The sequence below is a fragment of the Gymnodraco acuticeps genome, unplaced genomic scaffold (genome assembly GCF_902827175.1).
Source record: "Gymnodraco acuticeps unplaced genomic scaffold, fGymAcu1.1, whole genome shotgun sequence".
Classification (NCBI taxonomy): Eukaryota; Metazoa; Chordata; class Actinopteri; order Perciformes; family Bathydraconidae; genus Gymnodraco; species Gymnodraco acuticeps.
In genome coordinates, this window is record NW_022989953.1 from 572,193 (window position 1) to 583,577 (window position 11,385).

The 11,385-nt window shown below is 42.0% G+C and overlaps 1 protein-coding gene across 1 annotated transcript in view; it reads left to right on the forward strand.

Annotated features, from left to right (window-relative positions):
• Window positions 1-9,781, forward strand: part of nup93 (nucleoporin 93) — a 31,507-nt gene extending 21,726 nt beyond the window's left edge. Inside the window, exons 7-22 of the mRNA XM_034210655.1 lie at window positions 838-930; window positions 1,054-1,193; window positions 1,307-1,439; window positions 1,538-1,695; window positions 1,778-1,943; window positions 2,135-2,228; window positions 5,143-5,334; window positions 5,426-5,552; window positions 5,716-5,788; window positions 7,201-7,245; window positions 7,912-8,028; window positions 8,299-8,417; window positions 8,504-8,621; window positions 8,727-8,810; window positions 8,910-9,038; window positions 9,407-9,781. Coding sequence (XP_034066546.1) covers window positions 838-930; window positions 1,054-1,193; window positions 1,307-1,439; window positions 1,538-1,695; window positions 1,778-1,943; window positions 2,135-2,228; window positions 5,143-5,334; window positions 5,426-5,552; window positions 5,716-5,788; window positions 7,201-7,245; window positions 7,912-8,028; window positions 8,299-8,417; window positions 8,504-8,621; window positions 8,727-8,810; window positions 8,910-9,038; window positions 9,407-9,517 — 1,899 coding nt within the window. The 3' untranslated portion in view covers window positions 9,518-9,781. The remainder of the gene's footprint in view (window positions 1-837; window positions 931-1,053; window positions 1,194-1,306; window positions 1,440-1,537; window positions 1,696-1,777; window positions 1,944-2,134; window positions 2,229-5,142; window positions 5,335-5,425; window positions 5,553-5,715; window positions 5,789-7,200; window positions 7,246-7,911; window positions 8,029-8,298; window positions 8,418-8,503; window positions 8,622-8,726; window positions 8,811-8,909; window positions 9,039-9,406) is intronic.
• Window positions 9,782-11,385: the final 1,604 nt, after the last annotated feature.

The window sequence follows — 11,385 nt, forward strand, 5'->3', positions numbered from 1 at the left end:
GCAGTTATAGGCTGACATCAAGGTTTGTAATAAGGAAGCAGCATGAACTTAAACCCTCCACTTCTCATTATCCTATTTATTTATTCATTTTTTTGATGTGCACATTTTCTCATTTAAAGAATTGAGTTCAAGATTTAAAAATAGTGCTCTCTGGTAAACAAAATAATTAACCGTGACACAGTTTCCGACACAGTCAGACTGTTAAACAAACGTGGATTTTTGTTATGTGTAAATAAAAGAAATACAAAAGAACATAAATGATCCTGCTGTGATGGCCTTGGTTAAATCTAATGAATACATTTGCTGTTAAATTGACTTAAATCTAAAGACAAAATCCACCTCTTGAATTGACTAAAGCGAGTCGAGAACATGGTGTAGAAGAGTCTGCTTGTGATGGTTCAGTTGAAATGGGGTCACAGCGAGCCAGGAAGAGGCAGATCAGACATATTGATTGATTGAGTGGAAGAGGGGGACTCTGGGTAATTCTCTCTCACTCTGTCTCTATCGTCCCTCGTCATCCCTCTGACCTTCTCTCTCCGTTTGTCTCCGATCTGAATTGAATGTGGCTTTACCTCTGACCATGTGTCGACACATTGCGTGCGGTGTGATTGGTCTAGTTTTTGTTATCCTCTTCGATGACCTTCTAAACATTTTCATCCTTTTTTTCTTGTTTTTTGTCGTGAACCATTTCACTCGGTGGACATAGCTTTAGCTTTGACTTAATAGCTGGGGATGGAGTAGTAGGTGGATTGACAGTTTTAAACAACTACATTTTTAAAGTAACCTAGCGAGCTTATGGTCTTTTAACTTTTCCCCCCTCTTTTTTGTCTTTTTCAGATTTACATTTTCAATGAGAAGATAGTGAATGGTCACATCCAGCCTAACCTGGGAGATTTATGTGCTTCTGTAGCAGAAAGCCTGGATGACAAGGTAAGATCATCTGCTATCAAACATTTATTTTTCACATGTAATGATAAAGTCCTCTGCAAAAATATAGCTACGTTTTGCTTGTTCTTTTTTTTTTGAATGCACTCATTTATGTTACTGTTGCAGAATGTATCAGACATGTGGCTGATGGTGAAGCAGATGACTGATGTGTTGCTGGTTCCCGCCAAAGACACGCTCAAAAGTCGCATCTCTGTTGAAATGCAAATGGCCTTCGTACGCCAGGCGCTCAACTTCCTGGAGAACAGGTAACTGTGACTAAGTCAATCTAAATTAGCACTAGACAGATATTAGTTTAAATGTAAGCCAAACTGCTCAGTGATGATGAACTCATTGAATACGTGTGTCTCCTCTCTTCCAGTTATAAAAACTATACCATGGTAACAGTGTTTGGGAACCTCCATCAGGCCCAACTAGGAGGAGTGCCAGGAACGTACCAACTAGTCCGCAGCTTCCTCAACATCAAACTACCAGGGCCCCTGCCTGGCATGCAGGTGACGCAGATTTGAAATGTCTCTTCTTTTAGTCTGTCAATGTGATTTAAGACCGTGCAATTTGTCACCCCTGTACTAAATATCTTTGTGTGCAACAGGACGGTGAGATCGAAGGCCATCCGGTGTGGGCTGTGATCTACTACTGTCTGCGCTGTGGAGATCTGAATGCAGCCATGCAGGTTGTGAACAGAGTGCAACATCAGCTAGGAGACTTCAAGACCTGGTTCCAGGAGTACATGAACAGCCCCGACAGACGGTGAGAACGCCTCCTTGTCTTTGTGTATTTGTAAATGTTAGGAAGGTCACACTTTAACATCATTTCCGACTCTTCCCTTCAGCCTCTCCCCGACTTCAGAGAACAAGCTTCGTCTGCACTACCGCAGAGTGCTGAGGAACAGCGCCGACCCCTACAAGAGAGCCGTCTACTGCCTGATCGGGAAATGTGACATCAGTGATAACCATGGAGAGGTGGCCGACAAGACGGAAGACTACCTCTGGCTGAAGGTACAGTATACTACTTTTTTTATTTAAACTAAACCATTAGCCAGTTGCCAGAGGAGAAATTGGCCCAGTTAAGGATCATCGATAACATTTCTAGGGCTGTACTATTGGCATTTGTTTGTCTTGGTTTCACTGTATCCTAAAAGGAGTCTTTCTTGTTCTGTATTTTTGTGTCTGGTGTTTTGTCCCTGCAGTTGAACCAGGTGTGTTTTGATGATGACGGCAGCAGCTCTTCTCAGGACAGACTGACCCTGCCACAGCTGCAGAAACAGCTGCTGGAGGACTACGGTATGGATCTGCATTTCTGTAAAAACTTTACAAATATTCCAAATGTCTTGCGTTACCCTCCCCACCTACCTCTGTTCCATTTCCATTATCTTCCACTGGATAGTCATTTAGAAGCTGTTGCAAAGGGAGAACAGGCAACGATGTGTGCATGCTTTCTTTTATCTAAACATTGTTTGGAAATGTCTCTTGAGGTTTTATTACCCTATATTTAAAAAGAGCCAGAACAGGTTCAAATTGTGCAGCTCTGGGTGTAAAGAAGGTAGATGTAATCAAATTACATCAGTCAACCAAATACCTTTTTTCCCTGTCTGCTCAGAATATTGATCTAAAAAGTAGCAGCAAATTCTGAACCTTTTGAGTTTGTTAAAAAGTGAACCAGAATTTGTTTCTGAATAAATGTCTAAATTGCAACATGTAGGAATAGCAACACACTCTCGCATCTTTTGTGCTTGTGATTCAGACAAGAGGGTTTAATTACTTGTCAGTGCTACAACTGCCAGTCACCTGCTGCCTGCGCAGAAAATGAAAGCCCGTCTCCCGCCCCGTCTCTCGAAAGGCTTATCAAGTGCCTTCAGGAAAGTAAAAAGAAACAGCTGCAGCTTAAACTGTCGCCCGACCGCGCTTCCTCCAGGCTGACTCACACTGTTCCCCTGATTTCTCTTTAAAAATGCTGTGTCCTTGATGTCTCATCACAATGAAGATCACAAGGGGGATAAGAGGGCACACTTTTAGTCTCTCCACAGACGCTTTCACGATGTTGCACATGAAAAATGACAACAGTGCTTTTGTTAATGCTGCAAAACTAGCTCTACATTGCGCCATTAAAGGGCCTTCTCCAGTGCTTAAAATATCATTCTAGAATCCAATGGATACAAGAGATAATCTGTATACAATAAACGTTAAAAATGACTGACAAGCACATTTGATTATGGCATCGGTAGCATGTTATCATTTCCCATCCTAAGTGATGATGAGCCTACTTTGAACACATTTCAAAATAAAACTCCCCTCTGAAGCAACCACATGCCTCCTGATACATAACAAAAAAGCGAGCGTAAGGGCATTAGGCCTTCCCTCCCACAGACTGAGAAAGCATCCTTTTCTCCCCTGGGTGTTTCCTTCTCCACACGCCGACCCTGCTCCGTTCTGATAAGGCTGCACTCCTCTCCCGTTTGCCCCGACTCGCTCCCTGTGCTCCCTGGGAAGTACAGCCTAAGGCCTCATTCTGTTTTCGCTCATGTCTGGCAGTGTTCCTTGTTGTCCTCCATCTTGCCTCACAGCGGGGCGTCAAGCCCAAAGCCTCTCTTCATTTCTCTCACATACTGCCATAGCTCTCCCGCCTCGCCTGTTCTGTTTCTCCGTCCTCCGCTCACTCACGCGTCTCTGTCCTCCTCTTTTCTCCTTCCACCTGTTCCCTCTCTTTCCTCCCACTGATTTCCATCCTCTTTCTCCTGTTCTCTTCTCCTTTGCATTTGTTCTTTCTCATTTCTTGTTTGCGCAACCCGCTGCCGCCCTCCCCCACACTCTTATCTCTCTTCCTTCGTCCTTTTTCTCCTCTTCATCGCTCCCTCCCTCTCTCCTTCTCTCATGCGCTTTCCCTTTTTGAACTAAAGTGCTGTAAGTCTGAGATAAGGCTATGAAACGGCTGACATGGTCCACCCTGCTCTACTCAAACTTTCTGCCAGCGAGAGGATTAAGGATTATAATTAAAAAAGTAAACTTGATGACTAAGTACCTGCGCTTGACAGAATGTTTTCAATTTCTCACATGTTAGTTGCCGTAGCAACTGTCAACAGTTGAGCTGGCATTTATGGACCTGGAGTTAAACTGGTATTATAATAAAATAATTTAAATAAGGGCAATTGAAAGAGTTTCTATATGAAGCGTCAGACAGTCATCAATTCCTTTTTGATCAAACACAGACATCATTATTATTCTTGATTCAACAGCCTTTCTGTACAGACTGTTTGATTGACAGGTCCCTCCTCTCTGCCGGAGTGTACTAACTCTAGTTCCTGAGGTAAAAAGGTGACCTCACATTATAATTCCCATCATAGCTCAGCCCACTACAACCTGAGCAGAGGTCAAATCAGAAAAAAATGAAAATACCTGTATTGGTGTGAAAAGCCTTTAAGACCAGTATTGTCTCAATACCACAATTACAGTATGTTTATTTAGCTGTAATAAAATAATTTAAAACAGCACCATGTCAACGCATGTGATGGGAGTCCATCTGATTTATTGAAAGTCATCCCTGCTCTTTATTCCCCTTATTTCCGGTCACCTCAGGATTGTCCTTCTTTCTTTTTTTAAATGCCCCAAAAACACTTTGATGTCATCTTGTGAACGTTCTAAAATTAATAGAAAATGCGTTGAAGAATGGAAGTGTTGTCCTTTTTTTCCATTACCAGTTCCTTTTTCCCCCATGATTAAATGAAACAATCAAAATCATTGTCTCACCATTGCCCTTGGTGGTCCTATGCCTCATTTCCGCTGGAGAGTTTGGCTTGACATGACTTAACTTAATTAGACAAGGGATGGTCTGTTTCTTTATTTCATTTTCAACTACAGATAGTTCCAGATTTTCAGTCAAAAGCAAGAACGACAGCTCTTGAAACAGCCTTGACATTTCCATCATTGTCAACACTACGCTTGCCACTTGGGAGTATTTCGGGCTGCCATTTTTTCAACTCAAGTAAATAATTGCGGCTCCTTATGATTAGTAGATCAATCAGTGGTCTTCAGTGTTTTTACTCCACAAAAGTAATGTCCGACAACTTTTGTCAGACATTTCTCAGAGTAAATGTGGACAAATCTGACATTACAGGGTGTGACGTTTCAGTAATGCTGAAACCCTTCCACACTTAGACTGACATCTAACCTAACCCCCTCTCTCTTATCTTGTGTCCAACAGGAGAGTCTCATTTCTCCGCCAGCCAGCAGCCCTTCCTGTATTTCCAGGTGTTGTTCCTGACGGCTCAGTTCGAGGCGGCCGTGGCCTTCTTGTTCCGCGCCGAGAGGCTCCGGAGTCACGCTGTGCACGTGGCGCTGGTGCTGTACGAGCTGCGGCTGCTGCTGAAGTCGTCTGGCCAGAGCGCTCAGCTGTGTGAGTGTAACCAGCGTCTTTCTGTAGGGGGGTGCAGACACTTGAGACATACATTTTAATTAAGCAAAATGTGATTACCTTTTCTCTGCAGTGAGCCAGGAGCACGGAGACCCTCCCATGGTTCGCCGCCTGAACTTCATCCGTCTGCTCATGCTGTACACCCGCAAGTTTGAGTCCACTGATCCTCGGGAAGCCCTGCAGTACTTCTACTTCTTACGGTAAGTGCGCCCACACTCTTACATAGACACCGTCTATTTCTCCCCTATTTTATAAAGATAATTGGTAAGGTGGTTCTCTAAGAGATATGACTCGGCTATTGCTATCTGGTGATGTTCACCACAATGCCTCTGTCTCCAATTCTTATTCTTTTTCTCTCTGCAGCAATGAGAAGGACACCCAGGGAGAAAACATGTTCATGCGATGTGTCAGTGAACTGGTTATTGAGAGTCGAGAGGTGAGTGACCCACATTAACACAGAGACCTTCTGGGAAATGCCTATACTTGTGCCGATTGCAACACAGGTAATATGTAACTGATACACAGGTGCCCACTAGACCAGTGGTTCCCAACCTTTTTTCCCAAGAGCCCCCCCAAATGACTCCTGTTGGAAGTTGCGCCCCCCCCCCCCCCCCCCACACACACACACACACACACACACACACACACACACACACACACACACACACACACACACCACACACACACACACACAACAGCGGTAATTAAAGTTGAAAAGTCTCAAAAATGCTACAACTGCTGTCACAAACTGGATGAATGTGAAGTATTTTGTTAAAGGAGGATGAAAGCGTAATTAAGGAGCACTATCGGAGAGACTTTGATGGTTATTGGACTCAGGATTCATTCATTTGGATTCCCGCTGTATGAAGAAATTAAAGGACGGCGCAAGTGGAAACAATTCACAGAGGGATTAAACTGTTTAAAACACATGCTCAAAGGAAGCCGGATGTTGCCGATGTGTTTGTGGATTCAAAAGTCGTAAATAATCCACAAAATGGAGGAGACCGATCTGATCGGAGCAACTGTGACAAATAATCCATCTGAAACCGGCATGGACAATGACTATGTTTTAAAAATGCGTTTATCCAGAAAAGCCCGGTTTGGACACTTTACGGGCAGAAGAAACATTTCTATTAAAGAAACTATTATACATTTCTGTCTTTTTATGCCTTTAATACTAACTTGAATTTTTATTCAAATTAATTAATCAATTATTTTTGATATTTTATTGTAATGTAGAGACAAGGCTTTTAGCGACAATCATGTATTGCTTTACAATTATATGTAAAAAAATTAAATTAAAAAAAATCTAAATATGATATTTGGCCTCAAACCATCTGAGGCCTGGCGCCCCCCCTGCACCCTCCAGGTTGGGAACCACTGCACTAGACGATGGGTCAGCTGATGTAACTGTCAGTAGATCCATGATGGAGCCTTGTTCCTTTAACAAGGTCAGAGCAGATATCCATTTGAATGTTTTTCTTTGTTCCCGATCAATCCAATACTTCAGTTAAATAGCTTTGGGGTGGGAACAAACATATGGTTTTTACCCCAAGAAGAACAATATTTGTTGCACAGTTTGATTCATTTGAAAACAATTCATTTTTACAAAGAGTTTTACAGCAACACATTCTAAAACCTTTCCCTCAGTAGATGGTGGAGAAGGATGTTTTGTTTCTTAGAATTCAAAATATAACTTTGGAAAAGCCTTTTATTATAATGCATTTCAGCAAAAGAGACTGAATGTGATGAGCTTCATAATGTAGAATGTATTATAGGGTTGTAGTTGTTGTCATAAATGTGTTTCTGGTGTTGCAGTAAATAACTTTTAGATTTCTTCTTCTCCAGTTTGACATGCTGTTGGGGAGGTTAGAAAAGGACGGCAGTAGAAAGGTAGGTCCATTGTGTTCTCTCCACCTCCCTCATCATCATCTCTGTGGTTGTGTTTCTTAAATACACGTTTACATGTCTCTTCTCTTTGTCCCTGCTCTGTGTGGGGCCGTTCAGTCAGTCCGAGGTAGACGGTGGTCTTCCTTTTCTGTATTCCACTGTCCTGGATTAAAAAGCTCTTTATTGTAGCTTTCTTTCACTTCCTACGTTTCTTCACTGTGCCTTCAGTACTGTGCTAGGTACTTGAGGGCCTTGTCATTCTGTCAGCTACACACTGACTGCTCAAGGGTTACACTGATTATTTATATTCGACAGTTTGTGATTCTAAGTTTAGGGTGCACTACAAATAGGTATTATGAAGGCAACCCCAACATTTAGTATAATACAGTTAATGTGGCACTAAGATCAATCGACGAAAGAAATGAGTCGGCATCAATGTTGAAATAAAGAACAATGTTGACTCTTGCAGTAAATCAGATGTCTATATGTTGTAGATACCTTAGTCATTAGGAGTCAGTCAGACCAATGATAGTTACTCTCTGCTTTATCATCAGAACTGTCAATGTCTAATCTCACTCTGATCTCCTCCTCCTCCTCCTCCTCCTCCTCCTCCTCCTCCTCCTCCTCCTCCTCCTCCTCCTCCTCCTCCTCCTCCTCCTCCCCCTGTAGCCTGGAGTGATAGATAAGTTTGCCGGGGACACCAGAGCCATCATCAGTAAAGTGGCTCTAGAGGCCGAGAACAAGGGTCTGTTTGAGGAGGGGGTCAAACTGTACGAGCTGGCCAAGGTGAGCACGTCTTTCTCTGTGACCTCTGCATCTGTTCTCTACTTTCTTTATTCCTTACATTGATTTATTGTCATTTAATGATTATGTTACACATTATAAATGCCTGCAAAATGGCTGCTGAAGGTTAATGTTTTTCCAGCCACTTAATAAATAACCACTGTTTTTGGGCAGCTGACATGCATCATTTACTAGTGTTTGACAGTTAAAGGGTGCTCATTGTGTTGGGTTGGTCAAACGGCTCACTGTTTCCTTCCTCTTGTCTCCGTGTAGAACCCAGATAAGGTATTGGAGTTGATGAACAGGCTGCTGAGTCCGGTCATTGCTCAGGTCAGCGCTCCTCAGTCCAACAAGGAGAGGCTAAAAAACACCGCAGTGGCTATAGCTGAGAGGTTAGCACACATGCATACAATGCACTAGTTTAAATCTTAACTAATAGCATTATATAAAAACTGAATATGTTGTGTTTCCTCTGCAGGTACCGCTCTCAGGGCGTATCAGGGGACAAGTCTGTGGATAGTACTTTCTACCTGCTGTTAGACCTGACAACGTTCTTCGATGAGTACCACGCAGGACACGTGGACAGAGCCTACGATGTGAGTGCAACCTAACACTAAAGTACCATCTTGACATACTTTGTGACACCATGATTTATCTATTGGAGTGATGGACTCATGATCTCCTCCGTGTTTCTCTCTCAGGTGATGGAGCGGTTAAAGCTTCTTCCTCTCAGTCAGGACAGTGTGGAGGAGCGAGTGGCTGCTTTCAGGAACTTCAGTGATGAGGTGAAGATCTCTGAACACTCAAAAGAGACTCTCCAGCCTTTTCCCAATACACAGCATTCTCCTTTTACTCTTTCTAAAAATGTCTTATGTGTCCCTCAGGTGCGCCACAACCTGTCTGAGGTGCTGTTAGCCACCATGAACATCCTGTTCACGCAGCACAAACGCCTGAAGGGGGCGCCAGCGGGCACACCAGGGCGACCCCAGAGGAACGCAGAGGACAGAGACATGGTGAGGAGATGTATAGTAAATCAGAGCATGATAGAAACTGTATTTGCAAGGTCCTTACTCACATTGATACTTTGGAATTAAAAATAATTGCAATATAACCTCTTACCATGACATAAACAGAAATATCTTCTTGCTAAGAATCATTTTAATGTTCTTCTTTAAAAACTGTAACAAAAAACGGAGAATGTTAATTAAAAAATATAATTTTCATTGCTATTTTTAAAGAAGATTTGCCACTGTTTTATAAATTCAAACGTCAATCATATTGTTTTTTTTGTATTCACAAAACAGAAGAAGTACTGCAGTTTAACCCGGTATGTCTTTGTTCTTCTTCTTTGACCTCCTTCTGCTTCTCTTTCTCCATACAGCAACTGCGCAACCAGGCCAGAGCCCTGATCACCTTTGCTGGTATGATCCCCTACAACATGGCCGGGGACACCAACGCAAGACTGGTGCAGATGGAATTACTGATGAACTGATACAACATCAACACACTCACGCTCTCACACTCACACACACACACACTCTCACTCACACACATTCAGAGCTACAAATAGAAAGGTTTTTGCAGACAGTCACAATCACTTTTCCATTTACCGTTTTCTTTTGTATCAAATCATTTGATCATCGTTTGTTTTTTTAAAGATACATCCTTATATCACCCCTCTTTTTGTTCTTTATTTATCAGTTTTGTTGTTTAACATTTGTATGTTTGTTGATTTGGAATAAAAAAAATAAGTTTACTTTCAGTTGTCTTTTCATTTGAAACCACTAAATGTTCATTACGTTTCCTTTTTTTCTCATTTTGCCTCAGTTTTATAATTAATTTCCCTCAGTTAAAAAACCCCCATTGTTTTCACTAAGTGTTTCATATGCCAAACCGTCAGTCTTGTTCATCTGTAATCCATTTGCCCTTCAAATTGGACAGTTATAATATAAATGTTCTAGTGACAACATATGCATTAATAACATTGGGCTCAGTACAGAGCAAACTCTCATTGTCATCATCTATCCATGGAGTGGAGCAATGATTGGGGATTTTCAGATATAGATATTTTCTAATTATAATTGAGCATGTCACCGTCTTCCTGGTCCTGAGAGTTGCAGGCTGTCCTTGTTTCCTAGGACTGCTCTCAGTATCTGTGACACTCCTGTCCCCCGGCTTTAGGTCTGTCTCTGTATCAGAGGGGTGGGTAAAGGAAAGGACATTTTTAACAAAACTGCAACACTTTTTCTCTTGATAAATCATTAGGTTTCAGATTATTTGACGAAAAAAAGTTGTAGTGTGCTGGTTCTTACGTTTTCTTTAAGAAAAGCTGCCTGTTTTATTATTATTGTTTTGATGGATTGTCCCTCCATTTTGGCGCTACGTATTTTCCTGTTGAGGATATTGCAAATGTGTGTGAAAAATGCTATTCCTCTTTCTTTGCTAGACTTATGGGTCATGGTTCATTTGGCCTCAAATGTCTCGCTTGAAGTTAGATTTAGAAGAAAAGGCCCTAGCAACCTTACAGAGCACCATAGTAACTACCTAACACCCTTTGGAATCTAAACACCCAATAAATATCTAGCAACAGAAGCCATTAAGCTATACATTTGGCTGGTGTTTGCAAGCCCCCAAGCACATGCAAATCTTCAGAAACAATCACCCGTCGTCCCTTCTGTTAAATGTGTGGCTCTCACTCTGTCCTTCAGTCTGGCCTGAGAGCACACAGATGGAGGCTCATTCTGTCTTGGCTGCTCCACATAACTGCACAGAGACGTGAGGTTCATCCACGGCCACAGACCAAGCTGAGCCAAGCACTATGGCACCCGTGCTGTTGAACTGCTTTCCAATGCTGGGAGCAGAGACTCAGCACTGCCCCTGCAACACTTGATATTATGCCCAACAATCAAAAAATCCCCTGGCACATAAACAACATCCTAGTTGCTGTCCTAAACTAAAGTGAGATGCTGATTATGTCGCTATTATTAGATGCTTTTACTGTCAGAATGTGTTGATCAACTGTGCTGCACACTCCTGAAAATGATGCCTCTTCCAATGTTTTTTGTCAGGGATGCAGTATTCTCTGGGAATCAATATTCATTATATAATATTCCAATAATGAAATTATAGCTGACAAATGATCTGTTGTTAATATACAACAACATTGCTTTAATCCCTTTAAAAGCTAGGTATCTATACACTACCAGAGGGAGACAACACAAATGCAATTCCCAAAACTATGTGAGATTATACTTTTAATAGTCTTATCGTAATGGTCACAAGAAGCACGATTATCAGTTATTTAAAGAAAGAACTCGATAAATGCATCCCCACTTTTTGTACTACCTGCCATGTGTGTAT